Source organism: Acomys minous (genome assembly GCF_964271855.1).
Source record: "Acomys minous genome assembly, chromosome: 4".
Taxonomy (NCBI): domain Eukaryota; kingdom Metazoa; phylum Chordata; class Mammalia; order Rodentia; family Muridae; genus Acomys; species Acomys minous.
The window spans coordinates 49,081,335-49,103,325 of NC_140486.1; the positions used below are offsets into that span (position 1 = coordinate 49,081,335).

Below are 21,991 nucleotides of genomic sequence, written 5' to 3' on the forward strand. Positions count from 1 at the left end.
TCTTCTGCATCCGCCCCTGAGCCTTGAAGGAGGGGCATGCTCTAAACATCCCACGGAGGGCTGAGGCCTCTCGGTTCTTGTTTTTTGTTTGGTTTGTTTGTTTAGACAGAGTCTCACTGTGAACTCATGCCTGGACCTGAATTCACTGTGTAGACCAGGGTGGCTTTGAATTCAACAGAGCCCAGTCTGCCTCCTTTTTCCATGTGCTGGGATTACAACACAGATGTCCATTCCCACACCTGGCTAGGCACAATCCTTGGCTATGTAGACCTGTCTGCCTTTTTCGGATTCCTTAAAAATTAACTGAAAACAACAAAACTCTCCCTCAAATTCCTAGAATGTCCTGTAGGGGGCAGTATCCCTTCCGTCTTAAACCATTGTCATAGACCAGCCCTCACCGTAAGTGGTTGTTACACGGTTTCCTTGCTGCCCTATAACTGTATACCAATGAGGAACTGAACGTGCACACTTCCGGTACAGAGCGTGGTGTGATTGCATTCCAAGGCCAAGCACTGGAAAAATTAACCAGAGTACTGACTTATTCACGTGGAGCTCGGCACCTGCCTAAGCACTTCAGAGACTATCTCCTTCAATTGTCCCAAGCACGCTGTAAGTAGATTCTTAACCGTCACTACTTACAAGCAAAGCGGCTGAGTCACCGACGAAAGCTGTCGTGCCTGAAGACGGGCCACCGCACACAGTGCAGAGATTGTCTGAGTAAGCCTTTGAAAGCACCCCCACAGAAAGCATCACATGATGGACCTCCGTGGCCATGGCGTGGTTGTTTGAACCCCTCCTTCCCCCCCCCCCCCCCCATGTGAGGCTTGAAGAGTGAGAAGGGCTGTTTGAGGAAGAAGGGGGAATGCTTTGCTCTGTTCCTGCCAGCAGAGAGCCTTCTGGAATGGCTGACCAAGTCACAGAAATGCAGTTGGAAACAAAAACGAATAGCAAGGATTTGGGAACATTATAAACGTCCTTCCCTGGCTGAGTCCTCCGTGGGTTTCTGGATGTTTTTACCAAAGCTTCTCCCTACCACATCTAGGCTTTTTCTTTGTACTAGTCAAATCCTGGCCTCACTTGGATGCCAGGTGTGCTTTGCGTATTTACTACGAAGTACCTCAGGCCAGCATAAAGAGGTGCAGGGGACCCCAAAGACAGGCCTGAGTTCAACAGGCCTAAAATGATAAAGATTCTAAAATGGCTTCACCAGCTGATTCAGATAGGATGGGAGAAGCAGCCCAAGACAGGGAGCAATGACCCTTCACCGTGAGCTGTGGGTTTGGGGTCCTGTAGCCTCTTGGTTGCTAATCGCCTTAGCCGAGATGCCCTTTGCTACCATTCTCCCCATCCCAACAGAGAGAGCCCTGAGACTGCCTAGGGTACACCTCCAAATCCTCTGCCCACAAGCTTACGGATGAACTCTGAGCCAAACTGCTGTTCTTGAGTTGAGGTTTCCAGACTTCTAGATAAACTACCTTATCACCACACACAGCCATGTCTGGCACTCCATCTCCAAGGAAGGCCTCCGTGGGCATTGACATAGCACAATTGTTTCAACCCCTTAATTTTTTTTCAAGTGAGGAACCTAGGGCTTGAAGCAAGGCCAGGTGCAGGATGTGTTCAGTGCATGGCTATGTATCAGATCCCCACTTGGAAAGAGAAAAAAAAAAAAAAGGAGGACGAAAGGGAGGGGTTAAATTTGTTCATCGTAACAACAGTACACTAGCCACCTGCTGCATGCCAGGCATTGTATTCTGTTTATCCACATGATCTGGCTTATTCATCACAGGGACCCTATGAGAGCCACTGTCATTGCCCTCAGTTTCAGATGTATAAACTGCATATAAGAAGTCCTTGAATAACTTGCTACAGGTTAGAAAGCTCAACAAAGGGGCTGGAGAGGTGGCTCAGCAGGTGAGGGCATTTGCTGCCAAACCTGGTAGGGCCGAGTTTGATGTCTGAGGCCCACATTGTTTGGGGGGGGGGGGAAGGAAACGACTCCAACAAGCGTTTCATGACTAACAAGTCAATAAAACAAACAAAACAAATAAACTAAAGCTGAAAAAAACAAACAAAAGACAAAAACAAAGGCACAAAAATCAGCATCAAAAATTGAACTCACAATTGCCTGATTCCAAAGACTGTATCCATTTCACTTGTTGCCCTCATCCAACCCACCTTTCAGGCCAGGTAGGCGGTGCTGATGGTCCCTCCCCACTCGCCAGGACTCCCTCTGTAAAGCGGGTGATGATACTGTCTGCCGAGGCAGAGGGGAAAGATGCTGTCTTCTCATCCACTTGCTCGGATCTCCTTCAACTGAAGATAAAAGCCCAAACGAAAGAGAAGGCTGCAAATTGGTCAGCCACGAAATTCCAGCTGGTTGACCTTGGGCTGTCACACACATCTTTGAGCTCTAATCCTTTAAAACGAGGATGGTGATGGTAGCACATCTAACATTGTAAGGATCAGGTAAGGCAACACGAGCTAAGTATTGAGCACGTGAGTGTGTCTGCCACAGTTCCTCTGCCAGTGTCTGTCTCAGAGGTTCTGATTCTAAGAGGGTTCTGGTTCTTTGTTTGGACAACGTCATGTAGCCCAGACTGGCCTCAAAATCTTGATATTTCTGTCTTGATCTCAGGGTTAAGATTATAGGCATGTGCCACCATGCCTGGCTTTACATAACCCTTTGTTTAGTTGTTGGCTATTTATTTATTTATTTATTTATTTATTTATTTATTTATTTTTGAGACAGAGTTTCTCTGTGTAGCCCTGGCTGTCCTGGACTCCCTTTGAGGACCAGCCTGGCCTCAAACCCACAGCGATCCGCCTGCCTCTGCCTCCCGAGTGCTGGGATTAAAGGCGTGCGCCACCACGCCCGGCTGCACCCCCATCTCTTGTGGCTGCTTTTCTCCCAGCCTCTCCACACTGGCGTGCAAGAGAGTTCTCTTCAAATCAAGGACTCAGTGCTTTTAACAGTGAGTCAGCAGCACTCAGAGTCCCCAGGAGCCTGCCTTTACAGTCTGGGAACCCAGCCTGTGCTGAGAAACAGGATGCTATGGGGTTTGCTCTAGATTAGCAGCACCCTTTTGACTCACTAGTAAGCAAAAGACTAGTCAGAGAAGTCTCGCTTTGCTCGTGCTCAATAGACTTGCCCCTTGGAACTCTCCTTAGGATTGCATCTCTTGCTCTTAACAGCCAGAACAGGAAGAGGGACCTGGGCAGGAGGAAAAAAAAATACGGAACAATTTTACACATCACTTGATTTCCCATTGCTATCTCATTTGATTCTCACATTGATGGAGGTTAAAATTGACCCCCTGACATAGCTACCACCTCCGTCCTCTGCCCTGGGATAAAATTGACCGTCTCCCCTGACATAGCTACTGCCTCTGTCCTCTGCCCTAACCTTTGTCCCGCTGTCATTTCCTTTCACTACCTTTCTGGTCTTCCTGCTGCTGGGGCTCTCTGAATGCATCCAGCTCGTTCCTACACCCACTCTTTTTGCACTGTTGGTGAGACTGGGAACTGCTCTACCACAGAGGATAACAAACCTCTGCTTTCTCCTTCTCAGCCAGGCCTCAGTTTACCTGCCGGCTTTGCAGATGAGGCTTTGCTAATCCAACATCAGATCTAAGGTGTGGAAGCAGGTGCTAGAACACTTCCTCTTCTGGCAGGTGGCTTTAACTTTCATCTTCGCACTCATTTACTCCCTAGCGTCTGTAAGTGTTCCGCGCGTGCTTGTGGGATAAGCCTGCTAAGGGGCCACCCCAGGATGAATTATGACTGAAGACCTATCCTCGTGTAATTCAGATAGGACTCGAATTCAATATAGAGATGAGGATGACCTCGAACTCCTGGCCCTCTTTCTTCCATCTTCTAGGTGCTGGGATCACAAATGTGTGTCACCATGCCCAGGGCTTTGTCTGTTTTTGTTTTTATTATTGGTATTGGTGGTGATGGTGATGGTGATGGTTTTTCTTTTCTTTCTTTCTTTCTTTTTTTTTTCTTTTTCTTTTTTTTCTTTTTTAGGAGCTAAAGATGGAACCCAGGGCTTTGCGCATGCTAGGCAAAGTCTCTACCACTGAGTTCCATCCCCAGCCACGCGATTCTGTTTTGTTTTGCTGGTCCCAGGCTAGGGAAGTGACTATCCCAAATCCATTTCAAGTCTTTCCTCTTTTCTCTCTTCAGGCCCTTCCTCGTAAAACCTGACACACAGACCTGGATAGGGTGAGGTTCCTGGGTGTGATGAAAGCCTGGAGTTGCCCCAGCAAGGCTGAGCTGACGTGATGGTGAGAGGGAAGAACAGAGGAAGGAATAAGCAGGCTAGGACAGGAGAGCAGGGTGTGAGTGGTGGTGGTGGGGGAAGTGGGGGGGGGTGACTTGGTCATGTGTCAGGAAGTGTCTCCCTCCACCCTTCCCTGGGGAGAACCCTGACCCCTAGATGGCTTCGGCTTCTAAGATCAAACACGAGGTGTGGCTGGGGTGGTGACCAGCTGCTGAGGGCCTAGGCCCGATACTGAGCACCCAGTGGAATTCCAAGGTGGCTTTTGGCCAAATAGGTGAGAGGCAAGGTTCCGCCTGAGACCATTTTGACTACACATGGATCCTGACAGGTAGCCAGACCTGGTGACTAGGAAAGGGAGAGAAGAGTACCTAAGGGGAAAGGTTGGACCTCTAGGGACAACAACAACAGCAATATTAGCTCACATTTATCCGGAGCTTATATCCACCACTGCAATGTCTGTTTTATATTGTTTCTGCATTCAGTCCTCAAAAGTCTTTCTGCACAGTAGGCTTGTTAGTGTCGCTATTGCTTTTGTTGTTGTTTTGTTTTCGAGACAGAGTGTTGCCTTGGCTGTCCTGGACTCACTTTGTAGACCAGGCTGGCCTCGAACCCACAGAGCTCCACCTGCCTCTGCTTCTCAAGTGCTGGGATTAAAGGCGTGCGCCACCACACCGGGCTTAACGATGCTATTGTGATTTCCATCCGAGATATGTAGAAACTGGAGCTCAGTAAAATCAATTATCTCAGGGGCTGAAGTCATGGCTCAGCAGTTAGGAGCACTGCTGTTCCTCCAGAGGACCAACGTTTGAGTCCCTGCATCCACACAGGGGTGCACAACCATCTGTAACTGCAGTCCCAGGGACCTGACCCTCTCTTCTGACCTCTGTGGGCACCAGGCAAGCATGTTCTACACATACATGCAGGCAATCCCCATATACATAAAATAAAACAAATTAACCTTCTTCCAAAAAAAGGAAAAACCAATTGTCTCCCTATAATTTCACACAGAAACTAGCAATCCAAGTCTGTAGACATGACAGTGCACTGTGGAAACCTAAGCCTGGGAGTGAGGTCTGGGAAAATTAAGAGGGGGAAGCCAGATTGACCCCTGCAAAAGTGGGGGTGGGGTGGGGAGAAAGAGTGGGATAGACAGTGTATAAATAGTAGGCCTGTTTTTATCCCTACACATGGCTGAATCAGGCAAGTGCTCTGTCTGGCAGAATTTGAAGGCTCTAAATGCCAACCCAGCCCTGTGTCAAACTCCCTACCCAGCACGTCCCTGGAAGCTGAAATACTTACTGAGGGAGTCATTATTTGAGTCCGGACATTGACTCCAGACGACCCCCACCCCCACCTTCTGTAAAAATACACCAGTTGGAAGAGGACCGCATCAATCTGGCACGGGTTGCAGATACTCATGGAGTTTAGCTAGTTGGGTCCTTTGAGAGCAGAGTTTTTGTTTGAGAGAGTGGTCTTAATTATGGTCTGTGTCTCTCTGATTGCAAAAGCCTGGGAATTATATCGCACAGCTCAGAAATCCTAAAGTAGACTATGTCCCCTGGGGAAGAGCAGTGGAAGCCAGCCCTAACTTCTTCTGCTGTTTCTGGATTGGTATCAAATGATTGCAACTTCGTGTCTGGTCACTTTGCCCAGGAGACCAGCTGGCATTCGTGTTTCTTTTTTCTTTTTTCTTTCTTTCTTTTTTTTTTTTTAACAATAAACAAATTATTATTTTCTGCTTGCTATTTCCGGGGTGCAGATACCCAGCGTGGAACGAGAGCTTGTCAAAGATGCAGGGACGAAGGCCAGGAACAGCTTTCAGATCAGCTTTTTCGCTAGGCTGCACCGCGCGACAGGCTTGGAGGAAAGGTAGAATCCGGTCTCGCCACCTGCTGGTCATTCGCCCTACACCCACACTCCCAGCCCGGCTGCTCTGGCCTGGTCCCAAAAATGTGAGCACCTCCCGGTCCTCCCGCCGCGACCGCCTAGTCCGGGGCAGCGTTGCCGGCGCCTTCAGCCGGGCCGGCTTCCCGGCGCGGAAGGGGGAGGGGAGGGGGCGGTGCCGGGTGGGGCGGGGCTCCCACTCCTTCACCCCCCCCCCCCCCCGGAGCCTTATTCCCGGCCGCGCGCTGCGAGCGAGCGCTCAGTCGGCCCAAGGAGCTGCACTCAGCACGCGGCTTGTCGGCCTGACTGACGTTCAAGGGCTCTGGGGTGGACGCGCGGACCGACTGTGAACAGACAGACGCACGGCGGCCGCAAGGTTCCCTGGCAGGCTCTCACCCAGAGGCGGGCAGCGGACGGTGCCTGGTGGGATCGCGCTGCCCCTCCGCCGCCTGGCCCGGGTGCAGGCGTCCAGCGGCCGCCGCATCCAAAGTGATCGCTGCCTCTCCGTCTCCGCCAGGCTCGGGACCATGAAGCTGCTGCCGTCGGTGGTGCTGAAGCTCTTTCTGGCCGCAGGTAAGAGCTGATGTCTCCGAGGTCGGGGGTGGGGTGGGTGCGTGGGAAGGTCGCTGCGGCGCCCCCCACCCCCTCGAACAGGCCACTTGGTGGGGCCCGTGTGCCCTGGAGGGCGGGCGTGGACCTCGATGGGGTGGTGAAGCGGGGTCTAGGCGAAGGGTCTTACCCGGCCTCCTCTCTTCTCTTGTCCAGTGTTGTCCGCGCTAGTGACGGGTGAGAGTCTGGAGCGACTTCGGAGAGGTCTGGCGGCAGCAACCAGCAACCCTGACCCTCCCACTGGTTCCACAAACCAGCTGCTACCCACGGGAAGTGATCGTGTTCAGAAAGTCCAGGACTTGGAGGAGACAGACCTTTTCAAAGGTGGGTGTGGGGGTCGCCTAACCTTAGACGCTGCTCGCTGCTGAAGAATACACAGGCCTAAGATTTATGCTTTTGCCCCCATCCTACCGCCCATCCCCCGGGTGGGCTGAGGGGGATGTTTATGGAAGACTTCAAAGAAAAGCTTATGGCCTGATTGGTGGTGGTGGTTCTGGACTGTAGTGCTGTTCTTCTTGTCCTTGGTCTCACCTGGGGTGGTGTTCTTACTTCTTTATACTTTGGAACGAACTGAAAGAGGCAAGTTGTTCTCTGAGGTAAGCTAGGCAGTAGGAGGAAGGCATGATGGAGATATTTTCTGAGAGTCTATGCAAAAAAGAAAAGAAAAGAAAGAAAGAAAAGAAAAGAAAGGAAGGAAGGAAGGAAGAAAAGAAAGCAGGGGATGCAAGTCCTATCTGGTGACTGACTATATATGATGATTATATATAAAGAGAGATAATAACGAAAACATCAAAAGTGCGCAGTGCCTTCATCCACCTGTCTCCAGGCTAGAGAAGGAGAGAGCAGTGAGGAACTCTTCTTGGCTTTAGTTGATGAGGCCAGCACACCTGCAGCTGCCTAGGAATGGTGGATGTTGGGGCCCTAAGATGCTATTTCGAAACGCGGTGGGTCTGAAACTTGTAGGCTATTAGCCCACTTGAGTATCTGAGGAGAGTCCCAAGAGGAAAGAGCTATGTGTGATCCTATAACCTGTATCGGGGGCTGAACACAAAGTCTGGGACCTGAGGGCCTCCCTGCCTCTAGCCACTTGCAGCAATTCTCAGAGGTGGAGCCAGCCCTAAGCCCTGTGGGGGGGGCCCCTCCCGGAGTGACTGTGTTTGGTTGGAAAGAGACACACCTGTTCAGTTCCACCTGCTGCTCAGCCTGCCCGCTCCTTTCTCCCCCAAAGCTTCCCTAGGTACTTCTCTCAGCATCCCCAAAAAAAACTGAGACTGGGATCCCACACTTCGTCCTCTCAAAAGTGACCCCTTGTGTGGGAGGGGGGGTGTCACTCATATCCTGGACAGTCTGGACTCTCCTGGCTCTCTCTCTCTCTCTCTCTCAGGCTGGGCAGGGCTGGGCAGGGCTGTGACTCACCCCCCACCCACAGGGCTGGTCTTCATACCTCTGCAAACCTGACTCACTGCTCCCTCTCCTCAGCAGGAGCCTAGCATGTCAATCTTATTCTGCCTCACCACCCCGCCTCTCTGATTACCTTGGGTCCTCCTGCTTTGCTTTGCTTTCCCTGGAGTCCTGGTAACTGGCTGTCCATGGCCACCAGCATCACCTTCTGAGCTCTGAAGGAGCCTGGAATAGGACCAGACACCACACACAGTTCTGATCCTAATCCTGCACTACCCTGGGGCAAGCCCCTGCCTTTTGGGACTTAACAGTTTTCATCTTGCAAATGCCCTGGCATTGTTGGAGTCTCATCTACCTTGAGGACTCTGTGCCCCCAGTGAACCTATGGTGTTCACCTTCCTGCCAGACACAGGCAGTGGCTATGGGCAGTAAGCACCTTTTAACTATTGGGTTCAAGAATGGGAAAGGCTGGCATCCTGAGCTAATGGCCAGTCCAAGCTGGCTGCAAGTCCCCGCCCCTCCCCAATCTGAATATCTGCACCCTGGAAAGAAGAGGGCAGTTGTCATAGTCCACTTCCTCCTGGACAGTTCTTTCTACATATTGTAACACCCCCTCCCCCATCCCAGGCACAAATAGGACATTTGAGGATAAACCTAATTGGATGTTTGAAAAAGTAGATAAACGTAGAAGGGCACAGGGAGGGGCAGACATTTTGCTCACACTCAAAAGAGTAAGGCCTTTTAAATCAGGCATGGCCCATCGGCTGTTTCAGAGCTGGGTTCTGCACCAGACTTGTTCCCTGTTACCTATGGGAACGCCAGAGGCTCCAAATCAATAGACACTCTTATTCTAGAAGCTTCCTACCCCCAAACAGCCAAGTCTCTTCTCCCAAAGCAATTTTTTTTTTGTCTGCAACACTATCTTCCTGCAAGTGGGTCACTGAGCACAGGATCAGGAAATGAGGCTACAATAGAACCAAGCAGATGCAGGGGGAATCACAGATGGGGGTAGAAAGTGGGCAGAATGCAGGGCTGGTAGCTTTGTGCCCTGGGCTGTAGTTACTCTGGCTTTCTTAGAATGAGGCCCTTCTTCCTTGGGACCTAGCCCAATCTATTTCCTCTTAAGGTTTCCTCTTTCTGGTTGTTCTTAAAGAGCTTTCTCAGGCCTCTGACTTCATCAGTTGCGGCAGCACCCATGTGTAACTCCGTGTTTCAGACTGGGGGTGGGCTGGGGGGGTGGGGGTGGGTAGAAAGGGAATCTAAGGTCCACCTGTCTTATATCTGGAGATATTTGTTCAAAGGAACAGTAGAAAGGCTCAACCAGTACCTTTTCCCTGCAGTTGCTTTTTCCTCCAAGCCACAATCGCTAGCCACGCCAAGCAAAGAAAAGAATGGGAAAAAGAAGAAGAAAGGCAAAGGATTAGGAAAGAAGAGAGACCCGTGTCTCAGGAAGTACAAGGACTACTGCATCCACGGGGAGTGTAAATACCTGAAGGATCTCCAGACTCCGTCATGCCAGTAAGTGCTCCATCCCCAGGAGGCGTCTCGCTATCACGCTGCCAGCCACATGTTCTTGCTCTTTGTCACTGTTCCTTGAATTCATAATTTCACCAGTTTCTTTTCAACCTCTGGGAGGAAGTTCAAAGGAAGGGACATATTTTTAGTCAGCGGAAGTCCCCGCAGCTGCCGCCGCCTCTGCCACTGCCACCACCAAAGGATGCAATGTCCTGTGGCCTAAGTTTGTGACACTACTCCTTAGTCCTTCAGGACATTTCCTCCTGAATACCCGTAACCCACAAGTGAGCATGCGTCTGGGAGAGCCGACACTTGGGAAGGAGGTCCTTAATTTCTCCCTTGGACCTTTCTCTGGAAAGGAAAGCTGGTAGGAAACATGGCAGAGTGCAGCTGAGTGTGAGGTGCCTTAAGTTATGTGCTGTGCAGGTACATGTACTCAAGTGTGTGTGCGCGTGTGAGTGAGCAGGTGTGCCTTGCCCCTAAGGCACTGCGGGACTATGCAGAGAGGAGTCAATACATAGAGTGAATTGAAGCCCTTCCTCTTAACTTTTTCACCCAGGCAAGTGTGTGTGCATACGTGCGTGCGTGCGTGCGTGCGTGAGTGCTCAAGATTAACAGTGGAACCTAACTCAGCCTGCAGCATCACCGTTCACTGTCAAAGAGTGTGGATGGAGGGGTTGTGGGCTCATTATCCTCTTACAGGCCAAACCCAGCAAGTGGCCACCGTGGCAACCCCTCAGGGATGACAGTGGTGCTATGCTCTCTGGCAGGCATAATGTGGCCACTGTGCCTGAGGCCAACAGCCCACATCAGGCCACAAACATCCCCTCTCTTCCCTGTCAGGAGAGACAGGCTCTCAGAACCCCATGACTCTTTCTAGGAGACTCTGGACAGTTCAGGATGCTGTGATATGTTCATTGCCTCCCACCCTGTCCAAAAAAAAAAAAAAAAAAAGAAAGAAAGAAAGAAAGAAAGAAAGAAAGAAAGAAAGAAAGAAAGAAAAAGAAATAAATCATCTCTTCCTCCTGAGACTGGCTGGGGTCCTTTGACTTTTGAAAGCACCCTTATGGTGTCTAATCCCACATTGCAGAGCTGTCCTGTATTTGGCAGTTGGCAGACAGACTATTGCTTCCCACCTTTCACAGTCAGCGTGTCCTTTCCTGTAACATCATGGGCAGGAACTTGGTATATTGGGGAGGCTTAAGATTGGCAGAATCAGCCTGGTGTGGTGGTGCATGCCTTTAATCCCAGAACTTGGGAGGCAGAGGCAGGCAGATCTCTGTGAGTTTAAAGCCAGCCTGGCCTACAGAGTGAGTTTCAGAACAGCCAGGGCTACACAGAGAAACCATGTTTTGAGAGAAAAAAAAAAAGAACGTCTCTGTCTTCTCCTTCCCAGTGTCCCAGGACAGGAAATGTTTGTCTTAAATGTGTAAAATGGCATCATTAACTCAGGGTGGAGAAAGTGACCCTGAGGGCAGTCAAGATGGAATAGAGTCAGGAGTCTGTCTAGCCACAGTGGCTCAGGATGTTTGTGGCTCAGGGTGTTTTGGTGAATGGATGTGCAAGGCTTTTATTGATCAGCTGAGAAGCAGGGCTCCCTCACCTCCTAAGCTCAGAGAACCCAAGAAGTGTGTTTAAGGCCACCCTCCCAGTGGCTCTAGGCATAGTGATAATAATCATATTGGTATTATTCCTCTGAAATCTTCATTGTTTACATTTAAATCAATTTCAGCCAGCCCAGCAGCATGGTGAGCATTTACTTGGTGCTGTACACTGTGAAGGAATGAAAAGAGAAGGTCTTTTGGGATTTCCAAAAGGCCTCTGCTGGGAGGTGCAGAACTTTTCCCTCCCCACTGGGTGTTGGCTTTCCCCCCCCTTACAGAGTCAAGCAGAATTTTATGGGGGGCAGCTGTTACCCTAGAACATCCTAGTTAGGATTTTACTAGTCTAATAGCATCGCAAGCTTTGTGTTAGCGTCCTAGGCAGACTCCATAAGGTGGGTTCTTTGACACGGAGCTCCTCATTTGGGGCAACATGACATCTGTGCACCTACATCTGTGTCCCTTTTTGTGGCTTCTTCTCTACTTTACACCCAGAAACTGGCAGCGAGGGCGTGTCCAGGCTGCTGTGGTGAACTTGAGGCTAGCTGGCTTCCTATACCAACCCTTGACAGCCACCAGGAACAGGAAAATCTTTCTCTGTCATCAGCCAAAAGTTGCCCTCAAAGAGCAGTCTTCTTGGGCTTCTGACTGGCTGCTGACCCAGAAATTGGCTGCAGAGTTTCCTGTGGCTGGAGCAAACCCGAGGATAGCTGGGGTTGGGAAGGACTCAGCTGGGAGAGAGGAGGCCGGGAGCTGTCCTGTGCAACGCTGCTCACTTCTCTTGACTCCATCTGGCTTAAGCGTGTCACTCCTTGAGAAATAAGACTTTCCCCTCTGGTTTGAGTATATCAGAACTCACCAAAGTGGGGCCTGAGCTTCTCATGATACCTCAGTGAGGTAGGCTCTTCTTACCTCTGATTTGACACAAGGAAACCAACGCTTAGAAAAGTAATGTGAAGCCGGGCGGTGGTGGCGCACGCCTTTAATCCCAGCACTCGGGAGGCAGAGGCAGGCAGATCTCTGTAAGTTCAAGGCCAGCCTGGTCTACAAAGTGAGTCCAAGGACAGCCAAGGCCACACAGAGAAACCCTGTCTCGAAAAACCAAAAGAAAGAGCCAGTCTGGAAGTCACTTATTCAGACCTCCTGTATCACGGGATGCTTCCTCCGCCTGCTGGGGTAGCTACAGAGACATGTAAGATTGCGTAGAAGATAGCTCCGGACTCTTGAAGGAGCTTCTGTTGCCATGCAGGTCCTGAAGTGGGTCACAGACGTGGAGAGGAGAAACATGTCCTAGTTTGAAGGATGTGTGTGTGTGTGCTGGCTGGGGGCAAGACACGTGATCTTGCCCTGCATCCAGGGATGCTTGGAATGTACTGAGCACAGGCCCGCCCCCCCCCCTTCCCTGGGGAAGCCAGGCTTCGAAGGGAGGGAGAACTGAGTAACATTAGCACGTTTTCATTATTATCCTTTGACTCAGGACGGAGGTGGTTGCGGGGGGGGGGGGGGAGGAGGGGGGATTATATAACTGAATTGCAGGACTCTGAGGCCAAGTTTTATTTCTACCATCTGAGTAACTACCTGCGGGGTTTGAATGATGGTTCGGAAGTGCAAAACAGATTCAAGTTCAGCTTCCCTCCCTCTGGCATAGCACAGTTGCTGAAGTCATCCAGACTGCTGGGTTAAATCCAGGCTCTAGTACTCACCAGCTCTGTAACCTTGGCATGTTACTTAGCAGAAGTTAAGCCTTGGTTTCTTCAAAATGGGGGTGGTAACTTCTCCTTCACAGGAGGCCGGACCTTAAACATTAAATGAAATCAAAAGACACCCCCCACTCCCCCACCCCCAAGTTCAAGCCTCAGCACCCAAGACCAACATAATCATCATCATCATCATCATCATCATCATCATCATCATCATCATCATCATCCTTGTGAAGCAGTTGATGCAGAGTACTGGGCTCATAGTAGCCCTTTATTATTTGCTATTTATTATTAAAGTTGTGAATAATAATAATACTATGGTCAGAGAGCAGATCAGGCGGCCCCCAGGACCTGTTTTCTTAGGGAGACCTGCATTGCTCAGAGTGGACGGAATTGTAGTGGCTTCTGCCGTTGGCCTTGCTGCTTCCCAGTTATGAGTCCTGACAGGTCACTTAATCTCTGTGGCCCCTTATCTGTGTGCACACATGATTTTCCAGGGACACTCCCTGCAGCTTCCTTTAGGTCCAGGGTAGGGATATATTTTTCCTGACTTGGACTCAGGGGCCAGACATACTGAAGAGACTTAAGTAAGGAACCTTTATGCTGCTCTGGACCCAGAAGTAGGCTCAGGGCAGCCCTGAGGGAGGGACAGGGATGCAGTGCTATCCAGCTTGACCTCTCTGCCTGAGTGGACAGCTCTGTTCCCTGGAGCCTCCCAGGTCTCTGCCAGAGATGGCGCAGGGTTCTTGTGTCTTTTTCAGCAGCTACTGGCCTAACACCCGCAAGCTGACAGGCCTACCCTGTGGCCCCTGCCCCAGCTGCTGGGTGAGCAGTTAGAGGGTACAGGCCTTGGGAAGCCACACCACCTTTCTGTAGCATGGGGCGCCACCTACATCAAAGGATCTAGGGTGGGGGTGCTCAAAGGAAGGGATGTGACTGTGTTCCTTCAGCAGCCTTCCCAAGCTTTAAGGAAATGCCTTGTGTTTGAAGAGGCGGGCTGTCGCGTGATTTGTTTCTTGAGTGAGAAGAGCCCAGGGATTGTTTGTGACATTCTTTCATGCTGTGACAGGGTGGCTGGGCAGGAAGATGTTATCTCGGGTTTGTTTGCTTTGTCCTGTGATGACAGCCTGGCTCTCAGAGGCCGAAGGGCTGTATATAGCCAGCCGAAGCTCCCAGGTTGGGAGCTAGGAGTTCAATGAAGGAAATTAGAAAAAAATGATTCCTGGCAAAGGGACAGGGTCTATTAATAGGCTGAGCAGCGGTAGGGAGGGACTGCATGCTGGACGCATTGATGGGCAAGGCTGGGTTTATTTCTGGGTCAGGATGCTGAAGAGCCTCCCTAGAGGGAGTGATACTGAATCCCCCTCAGCGCAACCCAGCAGCCCTCCCTCGTGCCCAAGTCCTCCCAAGTCACTTCAGCGGAACACCTTAGTGCAGATGTGATAGATTAGAGAGCCATGTGGGACACATCCGAACTGAGACCTTCAACTCCTCTCTCGCTTTTTCCTTGCCTGAAGCAGGACTCTGGGGCCAGGGTGGGTGGAGAGAGAGAGAGGGAGGGAGGGCGCAGACACCGTTAACTCTGTCTTATTCTTATTCTAGGTGCCACCCAGGTTACCATGGAGAGAGGTGTCACGGGCTGACCCTGCCAGTGGAGAATCCCCTATATACATACGACCACACTACAGTCTTGGCTGTGGTGGCCGTAGTGTTGTCGTCCGTCTGTCTGCTTGTCATAGCGGGACTTCTCATGTTTAGGTGAGTGTTTGGAGCCCTTGCAGGCTGGCCTCATCCTGTGAATCGCTCACTTCTTTCTCCTCCTAGGGCCCAGAGCCTCTTCTTATGCCCCTAGGTCCCGGGCTTGTTACTGTGTACTCTCTAGAAGCTCTTTTGTCTGACACGGCATGTAGAGCCCAGGCCACGTTCTGTTCCTCAGTTCCTCATGGAGTTCATTTCCTACCTCTGTGGCCTGGTGACTCACCCATGGAGATAGCTCTTAAACATTTCTTTCTCCCAGCACTAGTGCATGTGTTGGTAGTTAAGGCCTGGGTCATATTATTGATGGTAATCTTTCAGTGGGTGGACTGTATAAGGATGTCTGAGGGCCAAATAATGTTAAAATAAATAAAGGCAGAAATGATGGGTACATACCTGGTGTGAGGCCAGCCTGGGCTACATAGGAAATGCTAGGCCAATCTGGGTTGTGAGGTGCTATCTCTAAACACACACACACACACACACACACACACACACACACACACACACACATTATCTGCTGGTAGGGACAGGAATCCCTCAGGGAAGCTGAATTTTACCTAGAGATTCATGATTTGTCATACCCTCTGGGCTTTTCCAAGAAATAGAGAGCCATTGTAGGAGTTCCTTGAGAGGGCTGGCTGTGGGACCTGCACTTTGTCATCTTCCTCACAACCCTTATCTTCCTCAGGTACCATAGGCGAGGAGGTTATGACGTGGAAAGTGAAGAGACGGTGAAGTTGGGCATGGGTACTTCCCACTGAGAAGAACTTGTGCTCTAGGTAAATGGTCCAACCTTTGCCCAGGGTGGCATGGAGAGCCAAGGCTTGGGTGGGTGGGGTCTGCTTCAGTGAGTGCTTGAATTCTCCTAACTAGGGGTTGCAGGGGGCCGGGAAGACTATGGAGTCAGAGTTGTTCTAGTGCAAAATTGTTTTCAGAGACCTGGTGAGGCTTCTCCCAGTTAGCTTACAAGGGTGCCCACACCCCCAGCACCCCGTCCTAATGCTCTCTGCATTTTGCAAGGTTGGACTCAGCTTTCAATGTCTCCCTCTCGTGCTTCAGGAACCTTCAGGGGATGGCTACCTCTGAGACCGTGGTTCATTACAAGTTCTGCAGAGGGGAAATACCTCACAAGCAGCCATGAACACGTACGTCTTCATTCCCAGGTGCTTCTCTGACTGGGCTTCCCATAATCGCTCTGCAATAATACCAGAGTCTCCCAAGTGCCAAACAGACTGTGCCCACTGGGATCCGGATCAGAAGGAAGTCGAAGCAAGGGGGCCCCTCAGGCCTTTCTGATTCTCGTCCACTGAACCCACTGGCTTGTTTAAACACTTAGCTTTGGGGTTGACGTGCCAACTGGTTTCCATATTGACTGAAAAGAAGGAGAGGAATGATGAAGGATTTATTGGACTGGAAGAAAACGACAGAGTTGAAAAGCCATGCGTTCAAGTAGCCACAAGGAGTCTGCTGTTTGGACCCTCCAGCACGCTGGATCTGATGAGCTAACTGTGAAATACCACAAGCCCAAGAACTCTGAATTTTGGGACTTCTACCCAGAGGGGAAAAATAACAACTATTTTTGTTGTTGTTGTTGTTATTTGTTTGTAAAAATGCCTCTTAAATTATATATTTATTTTATTCTATGTATGTTAATTTATTTAGTTTTTAACAACCTAACAATAATATTTCAAGTGCCTAGACTGTTACTTTGGCAATGTCCTGGCCACCTCTGGCTCAGCGCCACACTCCCATTTGCTCTGTAACCCATCTATAGTAATTTATTGTCTGTCTACATTTCAGAAGCTATCCCAGGAGCAGAGTATCCCAGCGGGGGTTGATTTGGGCAGAGCCCACTCTGTAAGTTGGACTGCAGTCTTGCCTAGGTGATCTCTGTCTACTGTTTGTGTTTTCGGAAGCCCAAGGTGCTGCTGTCAACGTGTAATAGTTATTTAGTGTTTGCCTGTGTCCTCGAGGTTGGGCGTCCATGCCTGCAGTTCCCTGGCCCCTTGTCCTCCATCGTCCTGGCCCACTCTCCCTTGTGTCAGACATTTCCCTTACTCCTGCCGCTCTCCTGGTGCTACTCCATACAGGGCTGGTAAAGCAGAGGACAGTTTGCAGAAGGTATTAGAGTGAGGAAGAAGGCTGGGGAGGAACGGGGAATGTGGGAGTTGACTGTTCTTGGTAGTTGATTACCTGTCAATTATTACAGAGAAATTTGGCAGTGGGGAAGGTTTTGGATAAGCAAGCTGTCTGCCATCGTAGTCCCCATGGAAGTTTCTGGTGCCATTGCTGAACTGTTACAACTTATATGTCCAAAACCTGGTTCATATTTATACTTTGTGATCCAAATAAAGATAACCCTTACTCCATGGTCTGCTTAGTTTTGGTCTGGCGTTTGTTTGTTCATTTGTTTTTGTTTGTTTAGGGTATCACTATTGATCCCTGGCTATCCTGGAACTCTCTATGTAGACCAGGCTGGTCTTGAGCTCAGATCTGTCAGCCTTGTCACCCGAGTGCTAGGAGAAAATGCCTGTACCACCACACCTGGCTTGTTTGTTTTGTTTTTATGTGCATGGGTGTGAGGGCCCAAGGTTGACTTTGGGTATCTTTCACAATTGCTCTCCTTTACTTTTATTTATTTCCTTTTCTTCTTTGTTTCTTTGTTTCTTTCTTTCTACAAAGTCTCACTACATAGCTCTACCCTAGAGCTCAGAGATCTACCTGTCTCTGCGCCATGAGTGATGGGATTAAAGACATGTAAGCTACCATGCCTGGTTTGTCCTTACTTTTTGAGACAGTCTCCTCCTGAAGCCAGGACTCATCAATTCATTTTGGCTAGGCTAGTGGGCCAGTGAGCTTCAGGGATTATCCCGTGTCTGCCTTTACTATCCAGGATCTGGAACTCCAGATACATGCTAGTGTGTTGGCTTTTATATGGGCACTGGGGATACAAACTAAGGTCCTTGTGTTTATGTATTAAACACTTTGCTGACTGAGCCATTCCCCAGCCCTGTTCTGCTTGTTTTAACTGGGAACTTGGTTAACATGGAAAGTTTCTTTCTTCCTGTTTTTTTTTTTTTTTTTTTGAGTGCACCACCACTGCCTGGTAACATAGGAATTTTCTAAGCTGTCTCAGTGTCAGACATGTTTGTCTATACTATCTATCCTCACTATCCACAACTCCATGACGGGGGTGGGGGTGGGGAGACTATTACTATCTCATTTTCCTCAAAGAGGAAATTGTGTCTTAGGTTGTGTAATTTGACTAAGAATACACAGTGAGCTGGGACTGGCCATTTCGTTTTAATGTTTACTAACCTTCTATACAAGAAAGCCTGGGCCTTTGGAATAGGAAGTTTGGTTGGCTAGGCTTGCAGACACCCCGTTGTCAAGCCCTAGACTCAGGATTTAATGGTTACTGTACTTGCAAGCAGCCACTGCTCCTGGAAAGAAGCTGTTTTGGCCTTTCCTCTCAAGCTCCACAGCCAATCCGCCAGCCACTATCCTCAGCGATACTCTTCGAATGTATCTATGCAGCCACACGTATTTATTTTTATTTTATGTGTCTTGACGTCTTGCCTGCACGTATGTCTGTGTGAAGGTGTTGGATTCTGGAGGTATAAACAGTTGTGAGCTGCCATGTGGGTGCTGGGAATTGATCCCAGGTCCTCTGGAAGAGCAGTCAGTGCTCTTAACCTCTGAGCCGTCTCTAGCCATCTTTGATTTAAAACATAACTCAGGACTGGGAGCGGCAGCTTAGTGGTAAAACACAAACTTTGCCTACAAGAAGTCCAAGATTTGAGTCTCCACATAAGTCAGATCTTGTCTACTTTGGAGGCCTTCCGTGGTCGCCCTATTACACACAGAACATTCCTCAGCATACCCTTTTCTCCTGCGAGGGGCTTACATTCCTTTATAGTTCTGAATTCCTACTAACACAGCCCTGTTTGTTGTTGATCTGTTCCTACTAGAATGTTAGCCCAGTGATGTTTATTGTTCTAATAAAGCCGAGATGGAGGTATTCAGTATTTGTTACATCCATACATTACTGTAGGAAAACTAAACTCCAATCCAAAACTAACAAGTGGGCAGATTCAATCTAGTGTTGCTGTGAAAGTCGTTGGGTTTAGAGAGGTGCCTCTGCCAGGGAAGGTGGGCTGGACAACAGGATAAAAGTGAAATTAAGGGCCCATTAGATGATGCACGGTGTCCTGGGTGAGCTGGAGACAAGGAAAGCCATCGTACAAGTGTCCTGGGTTGTCGCTCCTTTTTCCCATCTCTCCTTGGAGAGAAGCGGCAATGCTCAAGTTTCTCTGGGAGCCCAAATAGCGATTAGAGATGTTTTTCTTTCCTTCCTTCTAATCTCTCTCTCTCTCTCTCTCTCTCTCTCTCTCTCTCTCTCTCTCTCTCTCTCTCTCCTTCTCCCTCCCTCCCTAACTTCCCCCCCTTCTTTTTTAATAAAGCAAAGGTGACCAGCAGATTAAACTATCTTTGGACGAAAGTGTCTTCAGTACTCAGTTGTTGCTAAAGGGTACATGACTACAAAACCAACAACGAATTGTTTGTTTATTTATTTTTATTGGGGAGGCACATACATATGAGGTCAGAGGACAATTTGTGGGAGTATGTTCTTTCCTTCCACCCTAGGGAGCCCAGGGATGGAATTCAGGGTGTCAGGCTTGGCAGCAAACGCCTTTACCCACCTTCCTTCCTTCCTTCCTTCCTTCCTTCCTTCCCTCCTTCCTTCCTTCCTTCTTACCTTTCTCTTCCCCTCCTCTTTTTCCTTTTCTCTTTGATAGGGTCTTGCTGTGTAGCCCAGGCTTGTGCCAAGCCCTCCACCTTCCTGCCCTAGACTTCTGAGTGCTGGGATTAGGAGTGGCCACCACTCTACCTGGCTCACACAGAGATCTTGTATGCACTTTGAGTGTGTTTTTTAAAAACTCTGGTCACCAGTGTGATGGTTTATATTGACTGTCAACTTGGCAAGATCTAGGATCACTGAGGGAATAATGCTCTAGGCATGTCTGTGAGGGATTTCTGGATTAGGTTAACAGAGGTAGGAAGACACACCCGAGGTGTGAGTGGCACCACCCCATGGCTGAATACCAGACTGACTACTAAGTGGAACCCCAAACTGGCTCCATCATTCATCCCTCAGCTTCTTGACTGAGGATACGATGTATCTGGCTGCCTCGAGCTCTCCCGGCATGATTTCCCTGCCATGAAATACTGTGTAAACTGTCAACCAAAACAAACTCTTCCTTCCTCACGTTGCTTGTGTCAGATATTTTATCACAGCAGTGAGACAAGTAGCTAATACAACCAGTCACTGCCAAAGCGGTGTGATTGCTCTGTCACCCAAGAATCCTACTCCTAGGCATGTAAGCAACTGAAACAAATACTGGTATTCACCGAGACCTAAAACAACGAGTGATCTTAGGGTGCTGGAGAAATGGCTCCGCAGTGAAGAGCTCGGGCTGCTCTTCTACAGGACCTGGCCTATTGAACCAGCGCTCACATGGCAACACAATTATCTGTAACTTCAGTTCCAGGGGTGATCTAACACCCTCACTCAGACATACATGCAGGCAAAATACCACGGTACAGGAAATATAAATGTGTAAGTAAATAAAAAAAATTAATCATAGCATCACTTACCATCGCTGAAAACTGGAAACCAGTTGAGTGTTGTACGATACCTCTATAATCTTAGGACTTGGGAAGTGGAGGCAGGAGAATTGTTAGTTTGAGCCTGAGCTACATAAACCCTGTCTCAAAACAACATACACCTTGTCTCAGAACGAAAGAAAACAAAACAAAAACATAGGGCTGTGGGTCTGTAACTCAGGGGTAAGGTGCTTTGCTAGCAAATGCAAGGTCCTAGACTGGGTCTCCAGCACAAAAACCAAAGCCACCCCCTACACACACACACAAAATAACCCTATTCATATTTGATGATGAAATGCATAAACAAACTGGCTGCTGGGCATGGTGGTGCATGCCTTTAATCCCAGTACTTGGGAGGCAGAGGCAGGGGGATTGCTGTGAGTTTGAGGCCAGCCTGGTCTACAAAGTGAGTCCAGGACAGCCAAGGCTGCACAGAGAAGCTCTGTCTCGAAAAACCACACCCCCCCAAAAAAAATTCGATAACGAAGCACTAATCAGCAATGTGGATACATCTTACAACATTGCTGAGGGAGCCAGACCTAAGTGAGGACATCCTGTGTGTATCCAATTACATAAAACTGAAAAACTGGGCCAGAGAGGTGGTTCAGCCAAGCCTGACGGCCAGAGTCTGATTCCTGAGACTCACAGGATGGAAGAGAGCTGACTCCCCAGATTGCTCCTCTGAGCTCTATATATGAACAGTGGCGTGAGCCTGCTGCCTCACAGTAATAACACATGGTACTAAAAATAAAACTAATTTATAGAAAGAAATCTGGAAAGAGATACTGGTTGGGATCAGCAGTGACTAGGAACAGAGGGAAGACATCTGGTGTTGTGATAACGTTGCTCCGTGATCTGCTGCCTGGATTCCCAGGACTCTTTGCCTTGAGAACTTTCACTAAATATGGCCTTACACATTTTTCTCTGTGTTATACTTTACTCAAGAGTTTCAGTGACTGTTACGCACGTGAGGGGAGTCCCTTGGCGCAGGTATGAAGGTCAGAGGACAACTCTCCAGATCTCTCTCTGATCTTCACATGAGTCCCAGGGACCAGACTCAGGTCCTCAAGCTTGGTACAGACACTTTGGAAATAGTCAGGAGGATCGGAAGTTCACCGTCACACTTAACTCTAGAAAAAGGTTGAGGTTGGCCTGGGCTTCACAAAACCCTATCACAAACAAACAAAAAGTCTCGGGGGTGGGGTAGGGGGAAGCAAAACAACAGTTAGGATAAAGGATGCTGGCTGTTGCTTTCCGTCCAGTTCTGTGAAGGACCAGGGTCCCAATGTGATAATCACAGAGAATAGTAAAGATGGCAGAAATAACTAGGGAGGGGGTTTCTTTGCCTGTCTGTGGGGCTCTTTTCCTGGCCTCCAAATTTTCAGGCTTAGCCCTTGCACTGGGCAGATCTGGGCTTTCTGAGCACACTTTGATGTTTCCTGCACGCTCAGGGCTCCGTGCCTCTTTGCTGTCCTCTCTTCATGCCCTGATGCTAACGGAAGTTCTACCCGCACGTTTCTGGCCTTCTCGGTAGTTGATACCATGGTCTTGAGAGCTACTGAACTTGCATC

At 49.3% G+C, this 21,991-nt stretch overlaps 1 protein-coding gene across 3 annotated transcripts; it reads left to right on the forward strand.

The window, feature by feature from the left end:
* Window positions 1-6,404: 6,404 nt before the first annotated feature.
* On the forward strand, window positions 6,405-17,122 carry HBEGF (heparin binding EGF like growth factor). Of its 3 annotated transcripts, none has more exons than XM_084779280.1 (6): window positions 6,405-6,742; window positions 6,935-7,102; window positions 9,520-9,697; window positions 14,598-14,753; window positions 15,442-15,532; window positions 15,774-17,122. In XM_084779280.1, the coding sequence occupies exons 1-5, from the start codon at window positions 6,697-6,699 to the stop codon at window positions 15,512-15,514; spliced, it is 621 nt and encodes a 206-aa protein (XP_084635406.1). In that variant the 5' UTR covers window positions 6,405-6,696; the 3' UTR covers window positions 15,515-15,532; window positions 15,774-17,122. The 3 variants fall into 3 exon arrangements, with proteins under 3 accessions (XP_084635406.1, XP_084635407.1, XP_084635405.1); XM_084779281.1 differs by having other exon boundaries at window positions 15,917-17,122; XM_084779279.1 differs by having other exon boundaries at window positions 6,406-6,742; window positions 15,813-17,122.
* Window positions 17,123-21,991: the final 4,869 nt, after the last annotated feature.